General features: G+C 32.0%; 1 protein-coding gene across 1 annotated transcript in view; it reads left to right on the plus strand.

Annotated features, from left to right (window-relative positions):
- Positions 1-25296, plus strand: part of LOC143084976 (uncharacterized) — a 170965-nt gene extending 145669 nt beyond the window's left edge. Inside the window, exons 62-76 of the mRNA XM_076261084.1 lie at positions 3425-3626; positions 6002-6068; positions 6956-7117; positions 7573-7665; positions 9810-9989; positions 10837-10908; positions 11537-11647; positions 11937-12179; positions 15743-15857; positions 16916-17049; positions 18133-18210; positions 18832-19014; positions 21580-21680; positions 21974-22344; positions 25092-25296. Coding sequence (XP_076117199.1) covers positions 3425-3626; positions 6002-6068; positions 6956-7117; positions 7573-7665; positions 9810-9989; positions 10837-10908; positions 11537-11647; positions 11937-12179; positions 15743-15857; positions 16916-17049; positions 18133-18210; positions 18832-19014; positions 21580-21680; positions 21974-22344; positions 25092-25240 — 2261 coding nt within the window. The 3' untranslated portion in view covers positions 25241-25296. The remainder of the gene's footprint in view (positions 1-3424; positions 3627-6001; positions 6069-6955; positions 7118-7572; positions 7666-9809; positions 9990-10836; positions 10909-11536; positions 11648-11936; positions 12180-15742; positions 15858-16915; positions 17050-18132; positions 18211-18831; positions 19015-21579; positions 21681-21973; positions 22345-25091) is intronic.
- The last annotated feature ends 1619 nt before the right edge of the window (positions 25297-26915 follow it).

Consider the following 26915-nt stretch of genomic DNA (forward strand, 5'->3'; position numbering starts at 1 on the left):
AGACCAAGTATTTCCATACAGTATCCATAGGGGAACTTTTGAGTAAGTATTCCATTCCTACAGTGTACCAAATATTTCCATACAGTGTCCATAGGGGAACTTTTGAGTAAGTATTCTATTCCTACAGTGTACCAAGTATTTCCATACAGTATCCATAGGGGAACTTTTGATTAAGTATTTCATTCCTACAGTGTACCAAGTATTTCCATACAGTATCCATAGGGGAACTTTTGAGTAAGTATTCCATTCCTACAGTGTACCAAGTATTTCCATACAGTATCCATAGGGGAACTTTTGAGTAAGTATTCCATTCCTACAGTGTACCAAGTATTTCCATACAGTGTCCATAGGGGAACTTTTGAGTAAGTATTCCATTCCTACAGTGTACCAAGTATTTCCATACAGTATCCATAGGGGAACTTTTGAGTAAGTATTCCATTCCTACAGTGTACTAAGTATTTCCATACAGTGTCCATAGGGGAACTTTTGAGTAAGTATTCCATTCCTACAGTAAACAAAGTATTTCCATACAGTATCCATAGGGGAACTTTTGAGTAAGTATTCCATTCCTACAGTGTACCAAGTATTTCCATACAGTATCCATAGGGGAACTTTTGAGTAAGTATTTCATTCCTACAGTGTACTAAGTATTTCCATACAGTGTCCATAGGGGAACTTTTGAGTAAGTATTCAATTCCTACAGTAGACCAAGTATTTCCATACAGTATCCATAGGGGAACTTTTGAGTAAGTATTCCATTCCTACAGTAAACAAAGTATTTCCATACAGTATCAATAGGGGAACTTTTGAGTAAGTATTCCATTCCTACAGTGTACCAAGTATTTCCATACAGTGTCCATAGGGGAACTTTTGAGTAAGTATTCCATTCCTACAGTGTACCAAATATTTCCATACAGTGTCCATAGGGGAACTTTTGAGTAAGTATTCAATTCCTACAGTAGACCAAGTATTTCCATACAGTATCCATAGGGGAACTTTTGAGTAAGTATTCCATTCCTACAGTAAACAAAGTATTTCCATACAGTATCCATAGGGGAACTTTTGAGTAAGTATTCCATTCCTACAGTGTACCAAGTATTTCCATACAGTGTCCATAGGGGAACTTTTGAGTAAGTATTCCATTCCTACAGTGTACCAAATATTTCCATACAGTGTCCATAGGGGAACTTTTGAGTAAGTATTCAATTCCTACAGTAGACCAAGTATTTCCATACAGTATCCATAGGGGAACTTTTGAGTAAGTATTCCATTCCTACAGTGTACCAAATATTTCCATACAGTGTCCATAGGGGAACTTTTGAGTAAGTATTCTATTCCTACAGTGTACCAAGTATTTCCATACAGTATCCATAGGGGAACTTTTGATTAAGTATTTCATTCCTACAGTGTACCAAGTATTTCCATACAGTATCCATAGGGGAACTTTTGAGTAAGTATTCCATTCCTACAGTGTACCAAGTATTTCCATACAGTATCCATAGGGGAACTTTTGAGTAAGTATTCCATTCCTACAGTGTACCAAGTATTTCCATACAGTGTCCATAGGGGAACTTTTGAGTAAGTATTCCATTCCTACAGTGTACCAAGTATTTCCATACAGTGTCCATAGGGGAACTTTTGAGTAAGTATTCCATTTCTACAGTGTACCAAGTATTTCCATACAGTGTCCATAGGGGAACTTTTGAGTAAGTATTCCATTTCTACAGTGAACCAAGTATTTCCATACAGTATCCATAGGGGAACTTTTGAGTCAGTATTCCATTCCTACAGTAGACCAAGTATTTCCATACAGTATCCATAGGGGAACTTTTGAGTAAGTATTCCATTCCTACAGTAAACAAAGTATTTCCATACAGTATCCATAGGGGAACTTTTGAGTAAGTATTCCATTCCTACAGTGTACCAAGTATTTCCATACAGTGTCCATAGGGGAACTTTTGAGTAAGTATTCCATTCCTACAGTGTACCAAGTATTTCCATACAGTATCCATAGGGGAACTTTTGAGTAAGTATTCCATTCCTACAGTAGACCAAGTATTTCCATACAGTATCCATAGGGGAACTTTTGAGTAAGTATTCCATTCCTACAGTAAACAAAGTATTTCCATACAGTATCCATAGGGGAACTTTTGAGTAAGTATTCCATTCCTACAGTGTACCAAGTATTTCCATACAGTGTCCATAGGGGAACTTTTGAGTAAGTATTCCATTCCTACAGTAAACAAAGTATTTCCATACAGTATCCATAGGGGAACTTTTGAGTAAGTATTCCATTCCTACAGTGTACCAAGTATTTCCATACAGTGTCCATAGGGGAACTTTTGAGTAAGTATTCCATTCCTACAGTGTACCAAGTATTTCCATACAGTGTCCATAGGGGAACTTTTGAATAAGTATTCCATTCCTACAGTAGACCAAGTATTTCCATACAGTGTCCATAGGGGAACTTTTGAGTAAGTATTCCATTCCTACAGTAGATCACATATTTCCATACAGTATCCATAGGGGAACTTTTGAGTAAGTATTCCATTCCTACAGTAGACCAAGTATTTCCATACAGTATCCATAGGGGAACTTTTGAGTAAGTATTCCATTCCTACAGTAGACCAAGTATTTCCATACAGTGTCCATAGGGGAACTTTTGAGTAAGTATTCCATTCCTACAGTAGATCACATATTTCCATACAGTATCCATAGGGGAACTTTTGATTAAGTATTCCATTCCTACAGTAGACCAAGTATTTCCATACAGTATCCATAGGGGAACTTTTGAGTAAGTATTCCATTCCTACAGTAGACCAATTATTTCCATACAGTATCCATAGGGGAACTTTTGAGTAAGTATTCCATTCCTACAGTAGACCAAGTATTTCCATACAGTATCCATAGGGGAACTTTTGAGTAAGTATTCCATTCCTACAGTAGACCAAGTATTTCCATACAGTATCCATAGAGGAACTTTTGAGTAAGTATTCCATTCCTACAGTAGACCAAGTATTTCCATACAGTGTCCATAGGAGAATTTTTGAGTAAGTATTCCATTCCTACAGTAGATCACATATTTCCATACAGTATCCATAGGGGAACTTTTGAGTAAGTATTCCATTCCTACAGTAGACCAAGTATTTCCATACAGTATCCATAGAGGAACTTTTGAGTAAGTATTCCATTCCTACAGTAGACCAAGTATTTCCATACAGTGTCCATAGGAGAATTTTTGAGTAAGTATTCCATTCCTACAGTAGATCACATATTTCCATACAGTATCCATAGGGGAACTTTTGAGTAAGTATTCTATTTCTACAGTAGACCAAGTATTTCCATACAGTATCCAAAAGGGAACTTTTGAATAAGTATTTCATTCCTGCATTATATGTAAACCAAACATTGTTTTTTTTTCTAGGTAACATGCCAGACAACAGAGACACAGAGTTTGATGTCCAGATACAGGAGAGTATTGGTACACTACAGGAGATCAGAACAAACATGGCCCAGGATGTGGTTATACTATACAACCCTGAGGATATACCTACTAAAGAGAAAGAAGGACAGATGGTGGATCCCAGGAAAATACATGAAGACTTGAAAGAAGTGGGATTTAACTGGTAAAACAATTAGAGGCTTTTTATAGCTGACTATGCCGTATTGGCTTCGCTCATTGTTGAAGGTGATACAGTTGTTAATTTCTGTGTCATTTGGTCTCTTGTGGAGAGTTGTCGCATTGCCAATCATACCACATCTTCTTTTTTTATATAAATGAAAAAAGTTTATAAAATTGAACAAAAAAACAAACAAAATAAGAAGGTTCATTTGTGTGGTCCTGTGACATCTTGTTATAGTTTAGACATAGGTATTACACTTCAAACTACAAATCTAGCATGCACTACTTGTAGAAAGCATCAATACCTTATTCAAAATTTACCTAGGGTTAGAACAATTTTTATTGAAGTATTTCATGCATTTTATGAGATCTTATATGTGTTGTCATTGTATTTAATCCATACCCAATTACTCTTGGTGAAATAGGTTGATTCAGTTCCCCAGTAAAAGAGGGGTAAAAGATACCAGAGGGATATTAAACTCTAAGATCGAAAAATAAAAACAATGCCATGGTAAAAAAAAAGAAAAAGACAAATATACAAATATAGTAGTATAGACACGACATAGAAAACTAAATACAAAGCATCTACATCTAACTATACATGATAGGTCAACAATATTTGGTATGGAGAAAGGTTATAAGATGTATAGGACATATATTCTCAACCTTATTCTCAGTGGTAAAGATGTATACGGCATACGTTCTCAACCTTATTCTCAGTGGTAAAGATGTATACGGCATACGTTCTCAACCTTATTCTCAGTGGTAAAGATATATACGGCATACGTTCTCAACCTTATTCTCAGTGGTAAAGATGTATACGGCATACGTTCTCAACCTTATTCTCCGTGGTAAAGATGTATACGGCATACGTTCTCAACCTTATTCTCAGTGGTAAAGATGGATACGGCATATGTTCTCAACTTTATTCTCCGTGGTAAAGATGTATACGGCATACGTTCTCAACCTTATTCTCCGTGGTAAAGATGTATACGGCATACGTTCTCAACCTTATTCTCCGTGGTAAAGATGTATACAGCATACGTTCTCAACCTTATTCTCAGTGGTAAAGATGTATACGGCATACGTTCTCAACCTTATTCTTAGTGGTAAAGATGTATACGGCATACATTCTTAAACTTATTCTTAGTGGTAAAGATGTATACGGCATACGTTCTTAAACTTATTCTCAGTGGTGAAGATGTATACGGCATACGTTCTCAACCTTATTCTCAGTGGTAAATTTTGTTTGGTGTTGACATCATTAGTTTCAATATACTGTACTATTGAAGGCTCAGGGTAACCAACATATTAAATTTTAATTTCCTAAATATTCTGTGCAGTACAGCATCAAACTCTCTCTCCCATTCTCTCATCATGTGGTAATAAAAGTCACATAACTGATATTACTAACTACATGCTGTTATTTGACTAAAATCATAAATATGTGAAAAAAATTAATAATTTCCATTAAAATTGTCTCACAAATTTAAAGTACACTTATGAAGATAAGATATTCCAGATCCTTTCACAGAAATATCCAAGGAACTTAAAAGAGTAGGTCTGATAAGGGCCGATTTTGGCCTCAAATTTCACGTTCATCGAAGAAAAGATTTTGAACACTTTTCAAACACTTAAGTGTCTATTTAAGTTGATTCAATTAGTTTCTGTAAAGAATTTTAACTGATTTAGTAATTAAAAACGCTTCAATTCAAGCTTAAATATGAAAAATCTATCAAATATGCCAAAAATGTCACTTTTCAGATGGTTTTTGTCAAAAATGAAAGTGGCCGCATCTGTGTTCATCCTCAACCTTTATATATGTTATGCATTATCACATTTCAATATTATGAATGACCACGAATGTGGCCACTTTCATTTTAGACGGAAACTGTTTAAAATTTAACTAAAATGCTCAAATTGTGAAGATTTCAGTTATTTAGCATGACTTAATGATGCTAGTACCCGATATATGTGCATTGTTTTGTCAAAAACAGCCCATATTAATGTAGCAGAAGCATTCTACTTTCCAGTAAATAGCTAAAAGATAACATTTTCATACTTTTGTAAAACTGCTATATTTTGGGGCCAAAAAGGGGTCTTACTGAACCTACTCCTTTCTAGTAAATGTCTACAATTTCAACCCTGTTTATCTCTTAAAGTAGCACATGGGGGTGTGTTTTATGACATGTTTAAGTTGACTGTGTGAAAAATAGCTTGTATGCAAACTTTCATAAAAATATCACCCATCGGATCAAATCTCTATTGTATGCCTTAAACCTTTGAAGCATTATTTGTTTAGAAATGGTAACTAGTTGGTTGTATTGTATAGTATGAAATATTCAGCTTTCCATTTAATACAGCTATTGTTAATTTTAGTTGGTTCTCTGAAGATATGGAAAATGCAACAGAACTTGAGATTGCAGTAGCTATCATGAATGCTAAGGTACTTTCTCTCACATTCATAAGATCTACAATAAATTGTCATGGTACTTGCCTAAATAAAAAAAATTAGATAAAGTCTCTGCATATTTCTGATATCAGATTTGTTGCTTACACATTTTTAAAGCACAAACGATGAAAATGAACAAAGTATAATATTTATAACTATTCTGTTAGTTCCTCAGTCATTACATTTGTACCTCTTTTTTCTTGCAGATCCTTTATTTAAGGATTGAATGCTTCTTTTTGTAAATTTATTGGGGTGTAAAAGCGTTGACCGAAGTACATTTTGTATGAAGCGCGGTCAACGCTTTTACAACCCTATAAAGTTACAAAAAGAAGCATTCAATACTTATAATTACATTTTTTAGCTATGATCATGAAAACACGAATTTTATATATTTTATTATTTAATTCACCTGTGCACTTTATTGTTGGAGCACATGTTATCATGAATGAAAAGTTGTATTGAGCAATGCAACTGCTTACGGAATAACATGTGATGTGCAGTTAGCCAATCAGAATAAAATATTATAATGAAACATACATCTAATGTAATTATTTGATAATAAGTCATGAAAACTGCAAATGAATTCAATGATAGAATATCTTGGACTTGAGTTGCATATCAACAATACTCTTACTAACCTATGCATATTTGTGTCATCTGCTAACAAGTGTAAATAGCAATTTTGAAAATATAATGGAGAGCATTTATGTACAAAACAAAAAATAACACAAAATATTGTATTTGTATTTTGTCTATTGATCAAGTCTGCATGAAAATAATTTTCCATGTGTTTAAATAAAATTGAATTACTTTTAAAAAATAGTATTATGAAAAAGAAAAGCCTTTTAATAACAGAAATAACTATGCTTTATCTTTTGTAGGTGGTAGTAGTTTGTATGTCAGAAAGATTTACAAGTTATCAAAAATGTCGTCAGATGTTCTTGTATGCTTTAGAACAGTTAAACAAACCGTTTGCTGTAGCTGTAATGGATGAATCACAAGAGTGGCAGCAAACAGATGTTGGATTCAAGATTGGAAACCCAGTGAGTACAAATTAAATATAGAGATATGCTTTGTATTAAATTAAGGCAATATTAGTATACCGGTGTTCAAAAGTCATAAATCAATTGAGAGAAAACAAATCTGAGTGACAAGCTAAAACCGAGGGAAACACATCAACAATAAGAGGGCTATAATCCAGTATATAGAAAGTCAGATTGATTGATGTTTGAATTACACTGACTCAGCACAAACAGCCTACCAATCCAGCACTGTTCAGTACCTTTTAAAACAAATCAATAAGTTTTTTTGTTTTGTAAAAATTAATGATTTTATATGAACAGTCTGAACATTTTGACTTGGATGGAGAGTTGTCCCATTGGCACTCATACCACATCTTCTTATATGCAGTAAGTAGTAGTTCTTTGAGTAAGTAATACATTGAAAAGAGTTAAAACAGACTACAAACGTTTTTTTTATTTATTTAATTGTTTTGTAGAGAATGGCAATGATCAAGAGTGTTAAAAGATATGAGAAAAAAATGGAAGATCTGATAGATATCATCAAGAATCATTTACTGGATATTGAAAAGGTAATCCTGTCATAGATATCATAAAGAATCATATACTGGATATTGAAAAGGTAAATATCTGATAGATATCACCAGAATCATATACTGGATATTGAAAAGGTAAATATGTGATAGATATCATCATAAATTTTCAAAGAAGAAAAGCAAGTTTATAAAATGATAGTGGTCACAGAATCTTTTGGTTTCTGTTTGTAGACATTGATATGGAAGACCTGGATGCTTCATACTTTGTATATAGATGCCTCATGTTACGAAGTTTCCGTCAGTCACATGTCCAATGTCCTTGACCTCATTTTCATGGTTCAGTGACCACTTGAAAAAAAAGTTCAGATTTTTTGTAATGTTCAATTCTCTCTTATTATAAGTAATAGGATAACTATATTTGATATGTGCGTACCTTGAAAGGTCCTCATGTCTGTCAGACAGTTTTAACTTGACCTCGACCTCATTTCATGGATCAGTGAACAAGGTTAAGTTTTGGTGGTCAAGTCCATATCTCAGATACTACAAGCAATAGGGCTAGTATATTCGGTGTATGGAAGGACTGTAAGGTGTACATGTCCAACTGGCAGGTGTCATCTGACCTTGACCTCATTTTCATGGTTCAGTGGTTATAGTTAAATTTTTGTGTTTTGGTCTGTTTTTCTCATACTATATGCAATAGGTCTACTATATTTGTTGTATGGAATGATTGTAAGGTGTACCTATCTAGCGGGCAGATGTCATGTGACCTTGACCTCATTTTCATGGTTCAGTGGTCAAAGTTAAGTTTTTGAGTTTTGGTCTTTTTATCTAATACTATATGGCATAGGTCATCTATATTTGGTGTATGGAAAAATTTAATGATCTTTATGTCAGTCGCGCAGGTTTTATTTGACCGTGACCTCATTTTCACGGTTCATTGCACAGTGTTAAGTTTTTGTGTTTTGGTCTATTTTTCTTAAACTATAAGTAATAGGTCAACTATATATGTTGTATAGAAGCATTGTTAGCTGTACATGTCTGCCTGGCATGGTTCATCTGACCTTGACCTCATTTTCAAGGTTCATTGGTTTTTGTTTAGCTATCTTGGTTAATGTTAAGTTTATGTGACAGTTGTATTAAAGCTTAGCTTTATACTTAGGACTATCAACATAATGTCAATGATTAGTATAGAAGGCGAGACATTTCAGCGTGTGCACTCTTGTAATTTAATTCTAAATTCCATTTTAAACCGTAGAAAACCATGAAAAAACGTTGATGATGTCACGGTCAAATGACTAAATTATGTCTATGGGCTCATAACAAAATAACGTCAGCCAATCAGACGACGTGTTACATCTAAAATTAAATTATTGGTGTATATCAGTATCTTTAGTTTTTCTTCTAAGATATACATAATATATAGTACATTTAATTCATTATTTTGTACATAGCCTTTAGTTTTTTCATTTGAACTGTTTTATATTTGTCATTTACATGTCTTAATAAAACTAAAGACTGCTGCTCTGTTTAAACATACTGAACCAGTATGTACTCTGGAAAGGGGGAAGAAAGCTCCATTTCCATTATGAAAATATTTGGATATTTTTTTTATTGTTATGAGACTTTAACAGTCAGAATTTAAGAAAGTTTGTTTATATAGTTACAGAGGACAATAGAACAACTGTAATGGTCTTCTTGTATCACTCTGCTAAGCTTTTCATAAGCATGTCAAGGCTTTGTGATGTAAATTATGCTTAACATGGCAATAATGACTTTCATCTGTGACTAATCACAAAGTTAGGGTTTGATCCAACATTTCGAAGATTAAGTTTAACACAAATTTATTGAGAATTCATCCTCTTCCAGTTTACTGGTGTAAACTGATATGTCTTTCATGAAAAGCACACTACTATGATAAGATAGATTGATAATCAGGTATTATAAGGTGTACATCTATCTGTCAGGCAGGCAGTGGATTTACTTTAGTGTAGCCCATAATTAATGTAAAATAAAATCATATTGAAAGTAATACCTTTACTTAAGGGTTTCATCCTAATGGTCATATATGACTAGGGGGATAACTGTTAATGAAAACTCCAGAATTTCTTGAGCATATTTTCATAAGTAGAATTGCCTGAATAATTACATGTGATTTATTCAAACATTATGTATACTTACAGAATACCATGAGCAAACCAGCTATATTTATAAGTTACTGCTGGGCCAATTCTCATGAGGCTTGCAGTGTTACTACACAGGCTAAAGAAGGATCTCTAGGACATGGTGATCCCAGAGCTATAAAGAAACACATAGAGAAAGCTGGTCTACCTTGCTGGTTGGATATCGAACAGATGGGCAAGGTAAAATGATGGTTTTGATCATTTTGATTTTAATGTTTACTAGACTTAGGTTTCGGTAAATATTTGAAGTCTTGTATAGTACTCGCTTGTCAAACTGTAAGTCAGTAAAATGGGCATCAAAACATCCATTAATTAGATAAGTGTAAAAGGTAATTTCAAAATACATGTATGTACTAATATTATAGTTAAATTAGCATCAACAGAATGGGTTATCGAGTTGCCATAGTTTGAAATTCAGTTTGAGTATGGTAGTTTTAATAATGAGCTTCAAAAACACCATTTATGAGTTAATACAGTGTAAACAATATTTACGAAATACATGTATGTAGTAATATTATAGTTAAATTAGCATCAACAGAATGGGTTATCGAGTTGCCAGAGTTTAAAGTTCTGTTTGAGTATGGTAGTTTTCATAATGGGCTTCAAAAACACCATTTATGAGTTAATACAGTGTAAATAATATTTACGAAATACATGTAGTTAGTTAAATCAGCATTAACAGAATTGGTTATCCAGTTGCCAGAGTTCAAAGTTCAGATTGAGTAGTTTGAAAACAAACTCATTTTGTACACTTAGAATTTCTGCATAATCATATTGTGTAAAATCCTTAATATATATGATTGTTAGAGGCTAGCTTGGAATAATCAATATGAAAATGGTTAACTTTTACAAATTGTGACTTGGATGGAGAGTTGTCTCATTGGCACTCAGACCACATCTTCTTATATCTATGAAAAACAAAAGTGATACAAAAAATTAAGATTTTGTACAATTGATTTATTCTGTCCCTATAAAAGATTTTTAATTGTACTATTTTACAAGTTTTTTGTATAATTTTGTATTTTAGTTTGGTATTTACCAAGATATCACGATTGGATTACAGAATTCTAAAGTTCTAGTTGTCTGTGTTTCTGACGAGGTAAGAATACAAACACTGTAACAATTCATTAGATGGCTGTCATCATTTCTACATGTTAATATTTAATGCTCAAGGGGTAAAAATTAGATTACAACAAATTTTTAAAGGATATGAAATGATTTTGATTGGTGGTTTTATTGTCATTGTCTGAATGGGAGGCACAAGATTTACTAAATGGCGACAGCACAGCATAAACTATTTGTTTAAAGCATTACAGTCAGGTTGATGAAATACCTAGACACTTTATACCTTGTATTTGACTGTCATTTGTACATTTTCCTTGACCTCATTTTCCATGGTTCAGCAACTACTTGAAATAAGATACCTGAAAAAAAATAAATCATCTGAAATACTCATTTATTAATTATAAGTAAAAGATAACAATAGTTGGTATATAGCATCCTTTTAAAATCAACTAGTCCATCAGACAGAGTTCACTTAAACTCAATCTCGTTTCATGGATCAGTAATCAAGTTGACCTTTGTTGATTTTGAAAAGGTCCTGTATGATTAGATATGTTCATAATAAGAACCTATATGATTACCATAGATGTGCTCAGAATGAGATCATAGATGTATTGGTGTATGTGTATGTGTAGTGTAATATAATATTGTTTATATATTTTAAGTATCTGCAATCAGAAGCCTGTATGATGGAAGCCAGGTTTGGAGGTTATAATCTACACTTACCTTTGGTTGTTTGTGTGGTAGGCACAGGAAAAGATTGGAAAACATCAGAGGTTTGTGAATGATTATAATAGACCACCATGATAGTTGTATTTACATGCTACCTATTTTTGTAGAATTTTTAGTAATACTCAGAGTGAAATATGAATAAGTCTAAAACTAGGATTTGAAAAGCTTAAAATCAGTTGTTGCTTCTTAGACCACTTTGCCACCAAGGCCCCACCAAAAATACACATAAAAGTTAGTTTTCATTAATTTTAATTCAATTCAATTCAATTCAATAAAATATTAATACCATGTTCTTCATTAACAACTATTTTGACACGGATTTTGTGTTTTTAGATTGCTTTAATGATACAGAAGCTTGGAGAGGGAGCCACTGTTATTAAGATGCAGAGAGAAACTCCTGGTTGTTACGACAGAGTGTTGGAACATGTGAAGACTTTTCTCAAACGTCCAGAAACAGAGAAACAGAAGAACATGAGAGAGAAGCTTGCTAAAGTACAACAAAAACAGGAGAAGACAATGAAAGAAGAATTAGAAAAGACCCTTAAGCAGCAAGGAGACACCAAGTTCTCTTTCCAAGTAAATGTTCTTTAGAATCAATCTAGATTATTCTAGAGAATCTGAAGCGTATATCCAAGATTTAAGATTAAGACAAACTCTCCTTTGGTACATTCAGAAATTTAGGCAATCATTTATTATTGGGAGTTCAAGGATTGCTGCATACAAACAAATCTGCCAAATTTTTAAAATTTAAAGTTTTTGGGATATAATTGCTTTCAAGCAATCTTCTACTTATACAATTGGCTCAGGGCCATGCCCTCACGTCAACCGTTTTATTCTAAACATTAAGAAACATCTCAGATTCTTATGATTGTCTTGCTTTAAAAGGTAAACACAAACAAAGGGATTGAACTTAAACAACTTTCCTGTATAATGTTCTTTTCATAATCTTCATGTTTGATATTTACCTTGACTTATATGCGGGTTTTTAACAACACAGAAAATCAGAATTAAGCAGTATTTATATTTATAGTGTTTTTATAAATTTAGAAACACGTTAGAGGGAATTCTCCAGGTTTGATAAAAATGCGAGAGTTCTCTGAATTCCGATAAATCTATTTCTGCCATATAAGAACTGAAGTGGAGTTTTTCTTATATGTCACCGTTATGAAACTGATATTTGATATTGTACTTCCATAAAGAAATAGAGAACCATCTAGGTCGTTTAATTAACATTTAATATACGTACTCCCTCCAGGGTTAGTTTATGTAATTATGCGCATGCATATAGTTTTCTAGACTTGAAGGGGTATTAGATTGAATGGTTGCTCTGGATTCCCCACTCAATTGATTAATTTAAAACTCATGTGATCTTTTCTATGTATGTCTGCTTTTGAGGGTTATTATTGTTGCATAATTTTAAATCATATGCATCATTTAAATTAAAATAAATGTAGTCCACATCGTAAAGTTGTAACTAGAACACCCCTTCAGGCGACATGGAATCTCCCATATCATCGTTTCGAGTTGTCTCCCTTCCGGACGGTCTCACTAATTAGCGATAACAAGCATCAAGAAGCGACAAGAAGAATAATATTAGCGACAAGAAGCGACAAGAAACTATTTAGCAACAAGAAAACATTTTTTTTTATTAAAATTATTTATTTCAAAAAAATATTAAAAGAATATGCAAAAGAAAACAATTTTAACGACAAGAAAGTTTATATTGATAGAAAAAAAATGAAACATATCTAATTCAGTTGCTACATTTATTTACATGATATTTTATTATGTATAACACCAAGTATTACATTTACCCTGTTGTATTATGATATTCCTTTTACCTGTGTTTTAGAACAATAATATATTAGTCTTATAATTTGTTTTTAAGACTATCTTTGTACAATATATAAAAAACTTGCAAAATGCATTATTTGTGCATCATTGTCCAGAAAAATTGACATACACAAATTGTGAAATATAAAGAACTGAAATCAAACAAGAGGAAAACATAATTAAAATGTGAATGTCTGACCTGTGTATAAAGTTGAAGGTGTTAATTGGATGTTATTGTAGCAATAAAACAAGGGACATGCGCCTTGTTGATCTCATTTGATGTTCTACATTATGTATTACCTTAGGGTGAAGCCACAGCTAACGTTGGTCCTTTTAGGAAAAATGAATTGTACAGTTAGAAAGGAAATAATATTTCATGTTTTTGTTTCAATAAATCCTTCAAAGGAAAGGTGAAAAATCTTTGTTTTTTTTTTCATTTTATAGCGTGTGCATTTCCTTTGCTCTTACAAATGTTTAATTTCGTCATCTATCAATATAATTATAAAAATTATCAATTTATTTCTGCCCGTTTATTAAAAAAGACTAAATGCATATTATTTTAAATATTTAATAAAAAAAAAAAATGTTTTCTTGTTGCTAAATAGCTTCTTGTCACTTCTTGTTGCTAAAATTATTCTTCTTGTTGCTTCTTGATGTTTCTTGTCGCTAATTAGTGAGACCCCTTCCGAGGGTTAATTTCGTCAATTCTGAATCCTAAAATACGATACAACACTTCAAGAAAAATTAACTCGTTCTGTCGAAAGGAGTCATGACTACTGACCCAAAGGAAATTACATATTTAAAGAGTTAGGAATGGGGTTCCTCCTAGAATTAACGTAGGAAAATAGTTGATAAGATACGAAGTGAAATACCTTCTCTCACTCTGAGTCTCAGTGACTGATGTGGAAAGTAAACTTGGAATTGATAGTACAAAAATATAACACAATAAGTACATTGGTCATACACTTGTATCCGGGATTGGCTATTTTGGCAAACTTTCTGAAATTATGAATCCTCAATGCTCTTCAACTTTGTACTTGTTTGGCTTTAAAAATATTTTGATATGAGCGTCACTGATGCGTCTTATGTAATACTAAATTACATTTTACATGTGCAGTTGAATTTATAGTTTTAAAAATAATATTATCCAGCTACATGTATACATGTGTCAACGAAAACAATGGCAATCATATCCCTCAGAGCATTCTGCTCTTTGATTATTTTTGCATTATTATGCCACACCTACGATAGTAGAGGGGCATTATGTTTTCTGGTCTGTGCGTCCGTTCGTTCGTTCGTCCGTCTGTGCGTCCGTTCGCTTCAGGTTAAAGTTTTTGGTCAAGGTAGTTTTTGATGAAGTTGAAGTCCAATCAACTTCAAACTTAGTACACATGTTCCCCATGATATGATCTTTCTAATTTTAATGCTAAATTATAGTTTTGACCCCAATTTAATGGTCCACTGAACATAGAAAATGATAGTGCGAAATTCAGGTTAAAGTTTTTGGTCAAGGTAGTTTTTGATGAAGTTAAAGTTACATCAACTTGAAACTTAGTACACATGTTCCCTATGATATGATATTTCTAATTTTTATTCCAAATTAAAGTTTTTACCCAATTTCACGGTCCACAGAACATAGAAAATGATAGTGCGAGTGGGTATCCGTGTACTATGGACACATTCTTGTTTATTCTGTTGCAATTGTGCAAAAGTTAATGAATTGACTATATTTAATTTCTGAACATTTTATGCATTTGAATATGTATGTGTCCATTCACCGGAACCTGAATCTGAACTCTTCTCATAATAGATGTGTAGTATTGTATTATTGTCAGTATGACTTCTATTTTACAATTTAGCAATTTAAATGTATATTGTTAAAGTTTGAATCAAAATATTTTGTTAAGCTTAAAATCATCTGAACTGATACAAAACTATGAGATAGTAAGACACTTAAGTCAAGTATAACTCAATTAACTTTTCTCCACACCTCTTGAAATTGGTGTTGGTGCCAACAAGGCTATTCATTAGATATCTGATGATTCATAAATAGTTTAAATTAGTTTGTATTCAATTACTGAAAATTCAGAAATAATTGCATGCATTTTAAAATCTTATTTTTTAGACTAATTTTAAATGCAATTCTATTTTTGCAATATTGAGAAAAATCCAGGTTGATACATATAAAATATTTCAAAATGTGAATTTAAATTATTACGATAATACAACCCTGTCACATTTCTCGCACTAACAAATACATCCCAATAATTTCTGAATTTACAGCCTATCACAAAATATCTTTGCAGGAAGAGATAGAACTGATACAGAGAAAGTTCATGAGACATATTTCCAAAATAACCAGAACTGACGACTTAGAAAATGAGCTCCCAAAACTTATGGTGTTTGACTTTGTTAAAAAAGGTAAATATTGTAATACATGTTATGTATGTTTTTAAAGTATTACATGTAATGTATCTTAGGTAAAGTAATACATGTAATGTAAAGGTAAAGTAATTAATACATGTAATGTAAAGGTAAAGTAATACATGTAATGTAAAGGTAAAGTAATTAATACATGTAATGTAAAGGTAAAGTAATACATGTAATGTATGTTTGTTAAAAAAGGTAAAGTAATACATGTAATGTATGTTTGTAAAGTAATACATGTAATGTAAAGGTAAAGTAATACATGTAATGTAAGCCGTGAAATGCTGAAGAAAAATCCTGTCTTTTATTTGTAGATTTATATTAACTGTATAAAGATTAGATTATGTGGTATGCTTGACAATAGGACAACTCTCCACAAGAGACAAAATGAAGTTGAATTATTGGACATCAATGACTTACATAATTCTTTATTGGTGGGAATTGACACATGACCAAATAAAGTTCCCACACAGTAAGGTGGAATGGGCTTAGCAAATGTTTGCACCTGTCCTAAGTCAGGAATCTGATGTACAGTAGTTGTCGTTTGTTTATGTAATATATACGTGTTTCTCGTTTCTCGTTTTGTTTATATAGATTAGACCGTTGGTTTTCCCGTTTGAATGGTTTTACACTAGTAATTTTGGGGCCCTTTATAGCTTGTTGTTCGGTGTGAGCCAAGGCTCCGTGTTGAAGGCCGTACTTTAACCTATAATGGTTTACTTTTTAAATTGTTATTTGTATGGAGAGTTGTTTCATTGGCACTCACACCACATCTTCCTATATTTACTTACTGTGGATTCATTTATTTTCGTGGATATCAATTTTCGTGGATTGAGAAAAACTTGCATGTTCGTGGATATTTTATTTCGTGGTTTTGTAAAACTTTGCAGATAAGCCTATAATAAATTTGTTATTCGTTGAACATTTGATTTCGTGGTTCACCTGTACCCACGAAATCCACGATAATTGGTATCCAACGAATAATAATGAATCCACAGTATTTAAGTGCCTAGCCTCTTTAAACCTGAATTTGAATGTTCTGTAAATTTCAGCTCCTGTAAAGAGGACAACCATATCTGAGAGGGAAAGAGACATGCAATCTCAGATTGATGGAGAGAGGCCTTCAACTGCACATTCTCTTAGGGCTAGGACCAGTAAAATGTCACAAAGTAGAGATAAGATGAAGGTAGGTTTATATTTCATTCTCTTAGGGCTAGGACCAGTAAAATGTCACAAAGTAGAGATAAGATAAAGGTAGGTTTATATTTCATTCTCTTAGGACTAGGACCAGTAAAATGTCACAAAGTAGAGATAAGATGATGGTGGTTTTATGTATCATTCCCTTAGGGCTAGGACAAGTAAAATGTCACAAAGTAGAGATAAGATGAAGGTAGGTTTATATTTCATTCTCTTAGGACTAGGACCAGTAAAATGTCACAAAGTAGAGATAAGATGAAGGTGGTTTTATGTATCATTCCCTTAGGGCTAGGACCAGTAAAATGTAACAAAGTAGAGATAAGATGAAGGTGGTTTTATGTATCATTCCCTTAGGGCTAGGACAAGTAAAATGTCACAAAGTAGAGATAAGATGAAGGTAGGTTTATATTTGTACTCATGGAGTTCTACAAATATGAATATAATACATGTAAAATGCTCTGAGGTGTAGATCTGATCATGGTTGATATGAGTGAATGGAGGATCAGAATTAAGGGCTACAGTTAGTAAAGTATATCATATGGAGTCTATATCTCCTAGTTGATTCATGATTATCCAGAGCTTGCATTGCCTTTCATGATTTTCTTGATAGAGTATTGCATTTACAAGTTATATCTTTTATATCACACATATGCAACAATAACAAAACCAGAATAAAAAAACAATTACAAAAAGGGACCAGTAATCATCTGTCATGTACATGTGTAATTATTAGAAAGGTTGTAAGTCTCTTCTTAACCATAGCCTTATTTTCATGGTTAATTGATCTCTTTAAGTTTTTGTAATACCTATATCAACAATTTTCACCATTCTGATGAGTTCAGCTGGTGTGAGATTTTTTGGTGTGTACAAATAAACGTCTTGTGATATCACAAAACTTTCTTATAAAAAATATGTTCTTATTTAACTTTATTGAAATAAGGCTTACAAGTAGCAGGCACTTGTTTCTATCTTCTATCCATATATAATAGAACAACAAATGTGTGATTAATGCTAGATTTACTATAGAAATGTCACTACATCAGAAGATAATATTTTTGACCTATTGTTGTAGGCTGTAACATTAGAAGAATTAGAAGATGACTGGCAGGGAGAAGATTTCTGTATACGAGTTCTGTGTGAAGATGAACAGGTCAGTGAACCAAAACTAAAAGGTGCAAATCAATGATTTGTATTTTAACTTTCTATGATCATGGCTTAGCCCAAAATCAACTAAGTATCTTAAAAAAAGGATTTGTTTGGGATGAATAATTTGTTTTGGATATTTGTTTGCAGTATTTATCTTTTGAACAGTACCTATTTCTTAATTTGATTGTAATGTTATCTTCTGTAGGGATGGCATGTAGTTGGAAAACCTTTGTCTTTAATTTGATTGTAATGTTATCTTCTGTAGGGATGGCATGTAGTTGGAGAACCTCTGTCTTTAATTTAACTGTAATGTTATTTTCTGTAGGGATGGCATGTAGTTGGAAAACCTCTGTCTTTAATTTAATTGTAATGTTATCTTCTGTAGGGATGGCATGTAGTTGGAGAACCTCTGTCTTTAATTTGATTGTAATGTTATCTTCTGTAGGGATGGCATGTAGTTGGAGAACCTCTGTCTTTAATTTAACTGTAATGTTATTTTCTGTAGGGATGGCATGTAGTTGGAAAACCTCTGTCTTTAATTTAATTGTAATGTTATCTTCTGTAGGGATGGCATGTAGTTGGAGAACCTCTGTCTTTAATTTAATTGTAATGTTATCTTCTGTAGGGATGGCATGTAGTTGGAGAACCTCTGTCTTTAATCAATAGAACGTCAGAAGAAATTTACAAGGCTTTGAAAGATGCTGCACCCTTCCTGGCTAGGATATATGCTGTGTTGAAGCAGAGTGCTATAAACTTGAACTGTCTGTCAAGTAAAAAGGGAGACAACTTCTTAAACTATATCAGAAAGGTATGAATTAATTATCAATAAAAGGGAGACAACTTCTTAAACTATATCAGAAAGGTATGAATTAATTATCTATAAAAGGGAGATAACTTTTAAAACTATATCAGAAAGGAATGAATTAATTATCTATAAAAGGGAGATAACTTTTAAAACTATATCAGAAAGGTATGAATTAATTATCAATAAAAGGGAGATAACTTTTAAAACTATATCAGAAAGGTATGAATTAATTATCTATCAAAGGGAGATAACTTTTAAAACTATATCAGAAAGGTATGAATTAGTTATCTATAAAAGGGAGACAACTTTTTAAACTATATCAGAAAGGTATGAATTAATTATCTATAAAAGGGAGATAACTTTTTAAACTATATCAGAAAGGTATGAATTAATTATCAATGAAAGGGAGACAACTTTTTAAACTATATCAGAAAGGTATGAAATAATTACCAATAAAAGGGAGATAACTTTTTAAACTATATCAGAAAGGTATGAATTAATTATCAATAAAAGGGAGATAACTTTTTAAACTGAATCAGAAAGGTATGAATTAATTATCAATAAAAGGGAGATAACTTTTTAAACTAAATCAGAAAGGTATGAATTAATTATCAATAAAAGGGAGATAACTTTTTAAACTAAATCAGAAAGGTATGAATTAATTATCTATAAAAGGAAGATAACTTTTTAAACTATATCAGAAAGGTACAAACTTCTTCCCCTTACCTATCAAAGATGGAACAAAGTGAAATGTCCTGAAATTAAAGTTAAACAGTATATTAATCTAATCAGTAAAAATGATATGGTCATACATGTGAATTAACTGTTTATAAACTTAGAATTTTTCAAAATACTGAAGATTTTCTACCATGGGAATAAATTACTGTTACTGTATTAGGCAAAACCTTTCATAATTTTGGGGAACAATACCCTTCAACATCATACTTTATTTGGCCTTATTAACTTTTTTTGATTGAAGCTCCTCTGATGAGTCTTTTGTGCACACAACATGTCTGTCTGACGTACAAAATTTTAATCCTAGTAACTATGATGAGTTTATTTATATAAAATAGAAAGTGATGGATTATACAGAACCTCTGTCATCTTATTTATCCATTTTGAATAGGCCTTGGAGACTTATGTTATACTTAAAACATGTGAGATTAGTAAAAGTAGACTTTTGAGTATGTAAACTTCATTATGTGATAAATCTTTAGACATTACAACCATTTAGCTTTCAAGGTTTCAAATTTTTGGTCAACTTTTGATATCAAGAACACCTGATAAAGGTAACATGAATCATACAAAGAGCATACATGACATTCTATAAAAAACAAATAATTTATACCCTCTTCCAGTAGTACCTACATACTGTAAAGTCAAAGATTATTGCAATGTTTTTATTACAAATGTATTGCCAAAAATGCAACAGGGTTATAATTGAAATAATTTATACTCTCATTTTGATTTTTTTTATATGATTTAACCAGGTGTTTCTCAATATCTCAATAATTATACCCCCGCTTTAAAAAGGGGGGTATACTGTTTTACCTCTGTCTGTCAGTCCGTCCGTCCATCAGTCCATCAGTCAGTCCAACAGTCAGTCCGTCCCATGAAACTTTCGTCACATTTTTCTCAGGAACTACACATCCACCCTTTCTGTAATTTGGTATCAACATTTATATATGTCAGCCACACCGTGTGATGCGTTTTCAGATTCATCGCTTAACAACTTCCTGTTTACCGAACACTTGTCTGATTTTACACATGATAGCCAAGTTGAAAATTTTCGTCACATTTTTCTCAGGAACTACAATACAAGGATTTCTGAAATTTGGTTTCAGGATTTGTATAAGTCAGCTATACCGTGTGATGCGTTTTCAGATTCATCACTCGACAACTTCCTGTTTACCGAACACTTGTATGATTTTACACATGATAGCCAAGTTGAAAATTTTCGTCACATTTTTCTCAGGAACTACAATACAAGGATTTCTGAAATTTGGTTTCAGGATTTATATAAGTCAGCTATACCGTGTGATGCGTTTTCAGATTCATCACTCGACTACTTCCTGTTTACCGAACACTTGTATGATTTTACACATGATAACCAAGTTAAAAATTTTCGTCACATTTTTCTCAGGAACTACAATACAAGGATTTCTGAAATTTGGTTTCAGGATTTTTATAAGTCAGCTATACCGTGTGATGCGTTTTCAGATTCATCACTCGACAACTTCCTGTTTACCGAACACTTGCATATTTTTACACTATTAATATTATCCACTTGCGGCGGGGGTATCATCAGTGAGCAGTAGCTCGCAGTTTCACTTGTTCAAATAGCATTGCATTCCAAAATGTAAAAATAGCCCTCAATAATTTCTGAATTTACATTAATCAGAAGTGTGAAGAATGTATCATGTTACCCTAAAGCTAGTATCTACATCCTGATGTGCATTCATAATATTAACTCTGGTACAAATGAACAAGATTTTAAGATGCATATTAGGATGCTTCTATTGTCATTACAATCTGTCACTGATCATATAATTATTTTTGTTTTTCTAGGAAGGTATTGATACCAAGAACTTCAGTGATGCATACAAAGTGATACATAAACTGGTATCAGAAAGTGAGGACAGAGACCAGTTCATCAGTCCACTAAATAGGTAAATAGCAATTAAATTAGCAATGGGCTTTGAGAAAAACTATCAAACATAGAGAGGACCACATCTATTACAATACCTGACTTCTCTCTGATGTGAAAAAAAAATGCCATAGAAGTAAAACAAACAACAAAAAAGACTGTTTAGTCCATCAAATAACAGAGTGGCCAATTATTTGAATAGGAAAACACATGAAGGCACATAATTTGGAAAACCGGTTCAAATTTACAAAATTATTGGGGAATAAAAAAACCGTTAATAAATATTCATAACAGGGTTCTGTTTTATATTTTCAGGTGCTATTTACAGAGTGGTAAAATTTCCTGGCTATGTCCTGACCATCAAAACAAAGCTGGTATAACTCAGTTGCAGATTGGTACAGCAAGTATACATGGCACGTCTCGAGTACTGATATTTGAGGAAGACAAACTACTTAAAGATTTATCAGTAGCTTACAGATTCTTGTCCTTGGAGAAACAAGGTGGTAAGGATGGCCCATCTGTCCAGAAGGAAAAGTCATTTGTTATAAAGAATTCAGGGCTAAAGAAAGAAAAGTCAAATGTTCAGAAAAAAGTGGAAGAAAATAATACAAAAAAAAGTGAGGAAAGGAATGAAGAAAGACAGACTCCACGTAAAAAGAAATCAGACAAAACTGTCAAAATTGCAGGTTTGTGTCTTATTATTTAGTAATTTATTTTTGACATGATATGTATACTGTTTGCAAACAAGTTTGGGTTTGTGCAAATGAACAAATCATTGTGTATTGAGTGTACATCACCCAATTTTGTTCATTTCATATAATAAACAAGTCTAAATTGAAATATTGTAAAGTGCATATATGCCTACCAACATTTCAAAATAACCATTGTGGTTTTACATGCAAGATGTCTCTCATGTTGTACAACACCTTTAAAGGGATCTTTAAGTTTATGTTAATTTTGTTTATTTGCTTCTTTATATTTGAACAATTCTATATAGTTGTGCTATAAATTGTGGACAAAATTGCTCTTTAAAAATTTCCATTTGGGAGCCTCCATGGGCACAAATAGTGACAGTAGACCGGTATGATGGTGTCAAATAATGGTAATCAAAGACTCAGAAAATCTATAAACAGTTTAAATTCATATCCAGATGTGTAATTTCAACAATTTCAACATGCAGCAAAATAAAACCAATGAGGTTTTACCAATTGCAAAAATCCCTATAAATCTTTCCCAAAAATAACACAAAATTTCAGTATTAACTGATGAAAAAAATATGTATTAAGTTTCAATACTAGCTAGCCTACCTGATACTTATTAAACCTTTCCAACCCCTGGAGTGTCCTACAGACTGAGTTTTTTTTATATTTTTGTGCAACTCAGAAATGTCCACAAGCCTTTCAAGTAAACCAAACTCACCATCCACATCAAATACTGAGGATGGTCAAAAGAAAATGTCCTTGAAGACTGTTAGCACAATCGTTGGTGGACTGGCAAATGCTAAGACAAGAAAACAAAGCAGCAATATCTGCTCTCTGCAGTAATCTTTGTATGTGTTCAGAATTTTTCTGAAAAAATTCTCATTAGTAAGATTTCCTCTAAATCAAGCCAATCAAATCACTGGATTTTAAAAGTTTGAATAAGACCCACTGATTGGAGGAAATGCTCGATTTGAGAGTTTTCTGGAAAAAAAATTATATTCACTGCTCTTATAATAAATAATGTGCTTCTGTTTTGTTTTGTGATTTTGCTTATTGGTACTAGTTAACCCATTAAGGTGGTACCCAGCACTTTTACTATAATTAATTTGGATCGTTTAATTTTCATGAAATTTTGTCAAAGTATTTACTTTGACCCTTTAACAAAAATATAAACAATTTCAAAAATTTTGAACCAACCATTTTCTCAGATAAATTACACTGGTTATATAGCAGTTTGACAAACACTAATTTTGATCATTCAGAAGCTTAATAATCCCTTTACAACACAACGTAATTAAAACGTTAAGCTGACTTTACAGATTTATCTCCCTGTAGTGTTAGGTACCACCTTAAATGAGAAAAATGCACTTTGAAGTGTACTATTTACTACTTAACAAAGCTTACACAGTATTTAATCAGGACTTTATTGTAACTAACAAATGTGCCTTTATATTTAAGAGTGCAGATGGTGTTGGCTTTAGATATGTATGTGTAGGTCAGAAAGGAAGTAAATAAAAGTTGTAGGGAAAATGGTTGTCCTAAAGTGTGAACAAACTTGTGGAACATTTTTAAATATATGTGATATTTTCTGTGTCAAGAGTCTTGAAATGTGTTCCTCATTCAATGTATTTTCCTGTCAACAGTTTCAAAACACCATCAGCTCATAGACTTTAACCCCAAGAAATGAAAATTATTTATGGATTTATAGAAAAACAATTATAATGCAATGTTTATGTAACAAATAAGGAGGGACAAACCATTTTTAATTGATTGGATCAACAAATGTTCTATTACTACAATATTATTGAAAATATATAAATAACACCTACCTCAAAATTGCCATTTTAATGTGATTTTATTTGAATTTGAATCGTAGAGGTAACATGATAACCTTCAGTTTGTAAGTTTTAGCCATGACGTCTTTGAGCTAAAATCATTCATGAAGTTTCACAAAATTTTAATTTATTTTAAATTTATACAAGCTCTAACATATTAATTCTTTTTGTAATGCATTAGAATCAGAATAAAAATATTGTAGTTGAAGAGTTGCCACTGTCAATTTGGATTTGACAGTCACAAATATCTGTTTTAATGTCTCCACGTGGCTGTAAAACTGCATTTGAGACTGTCTAATCGCTAATCGACGGTGGCAACTCTTCCACTACAGTACTGTTATTCCTTAAATTGAGCAAGTGTTAAGTGTTCTAAGCATTACAAATGTGGTCAGAAGCTGGCGTAAAATGCCTTATTATATTTCTGAAAAATGGACCATTTTTCCATGAATTTTATCTCTGAAATGCATTACCCTTATAGAAAACCTTCTTTAGATAAGTTCTTGGTCTCCATTTTTATCCAAAAACTAGTAGATAATAGTGCAATTTCACCGATATTTTATCCTTACAGTATTAATACAATCGTAAACATCATTTGAATCAGTATGACATATGTTTTTGTTAATATGGCTAAAGTGTGTTGCTCTCAGGCTGGCAAGTTTTGTTATAAATATGTGTTTTACAGATAATGATATAATTTAAGTGATTGATTAATTTATATTACTTTTGCAAGTAGAAAAATAAGAAAAAATATGAAGTTCAGAAGAAAGTAAAAACAAGAAATATTTAAATACACTAGAAGGTCAAAACACAGGGTTACTAGTTACAGTATTTAATGTTTCTACAACTTTCTAAAACTCTTTCAATCCATGATCACAAATTCTTTTCTTTAATTTGCAGATACATCAATTAGTATACCCAGTCCATCAACCTCACGTCCTGTCTCAAGTACTAGTAGTACTGCAACCAGCAGTAAAAGCAGCACTTCAACACTCTCTCGGAGGAAGTCACAAAGAAAAACCACCAGTCAAGCTTGTAGTATTCAGTGATTAACTTTACCCTAACTTACACTAGACTATGAGCACTTTCTTTGAGGAAGTCACAAGACAAAAGAACAGTCAAGCTTGTAGTATTCAGTGATTAACTTTACCCTAACTTATACTAGACTTTCAACACTCTCTTGAAGGAAGTCACAAGACAAAAGAACAGTCTTCATTGATTAACTGAACCAATGCTTAGATTTGTCCATGGATTTATGAGTTTGAACAGCGGTATACTACTGTTGCCTTTATTTATACTAGACTAGTCAATCTTGTAGTTTATTATCTATTGTAGTTTTAATGCTGAAGATCAACTGTTAAACAAGATGGATAGATTGTTATTGATATGTGACAGATTAAATGTCTTTTGATATTTGACTGATTATATGTGATGTGAAATGTGATAGATTAAATTCATTTGATATGTGACAGATTAAATGTCTTTTGATATTTGACTGATTATATGTGATGTGAAATGTGATAGATTAAATTCATGTGATATGTGACAGATTAAATGTCATGTGATATGTTATAAATTAAATGTCATGTGATCTGTAACAAATTAAATGTCATGTGATTTGTGACAGATTAAATGTCATGTGATATGTGACAGATTAAATGTCATGTGATATGTGACAGATTAAATGTCATGTGATATATGGCATATTAAAAGACATGTGATAGTTGACTTTCAGGGACCAAATAACTAACCGTATCATACCTTCTCTATGTTATTATATTAATATTTAATTTATTTATTTATTGAATTATTATTGTTGATAAAGGTTTTGTTACATTTTTATAGGATTTTTACATTTGAATAAACATTTATGTACAAAATAGAAGATTTTAAACATATGATAGGTAATTGTGTCCCATTGATTATGGAAAACACAATGAAACCAAATTTCCTTCAATCTGATAAAGATACATTTGTTCAATACATAAAGTTGTTTTTATATGGTTACAGAATGACATTGCTTTTTCGTTTTTTTTTTTCATAAAGTTTGTAAGATTCTTAATCATGAAATAAAAAAAAACCCAGTTAAACATCAAAACTAAAAAATCTTAAATATGGAGAAAAAAGTATAGCTTTCAATTTGATAGATGGTTGACCATTGTCCAGATGGAACCAGTATTTTGACACAATCAAAGAGACCTTTTGGTTCCAAGTTTTCAAGAACATGTTTGTTTTTTGTTTTTTTTTAATTTATAACATATCTTTTGCAGCATCTATACTTGTGTAATATTTTTGTTATTCAAAACTAATGGAAAGTGATGATTTTTGCATAATCTTGAAAGTGAGTGTCTTAATTGGCATTCCATGAAAAATGACTCCAGCCAGAACTTCAGGTCAAAATATCAAATATATTATTTTGCATGTCAGTGAAATGAGTTTAAGTTGGATACCAAATAATCAAGGAAGTTGCTAATATATGAGTTAATATTTCTGTTCTTCTATAAGATAAAGAGTAAATATAATAAAAGTTTCTTGTAACTAACATCATGATTACTGTTATGTGAACATTATCATAGTATCTCTTTTGACCTCATATACTTTATATTCACCTTGGAATATCTCACAGTTCTGGCCCAAATAATTTTTACTCTATTTGCTCATTTTTTATCAACACTGTGTTATGTGTGTTATATTTCATATTTTCTGTTGATATTTATGACTAAA

This window comes from Mytilus galloprovincialis, chromosome 8 (assembly GCF_965363235.1).
Source record: "Mytilus galloprovincialis chromosome 8, xbMytGall1.hap1.1, whole genome shotgun sequence".
Classification (NCBI taxonomy): Eukaryota; Metazoa; Mollusca; class Bivalvia; order Mytilida; family Mytilidae; genus Mytilus; species Mytilus galloprovincialis.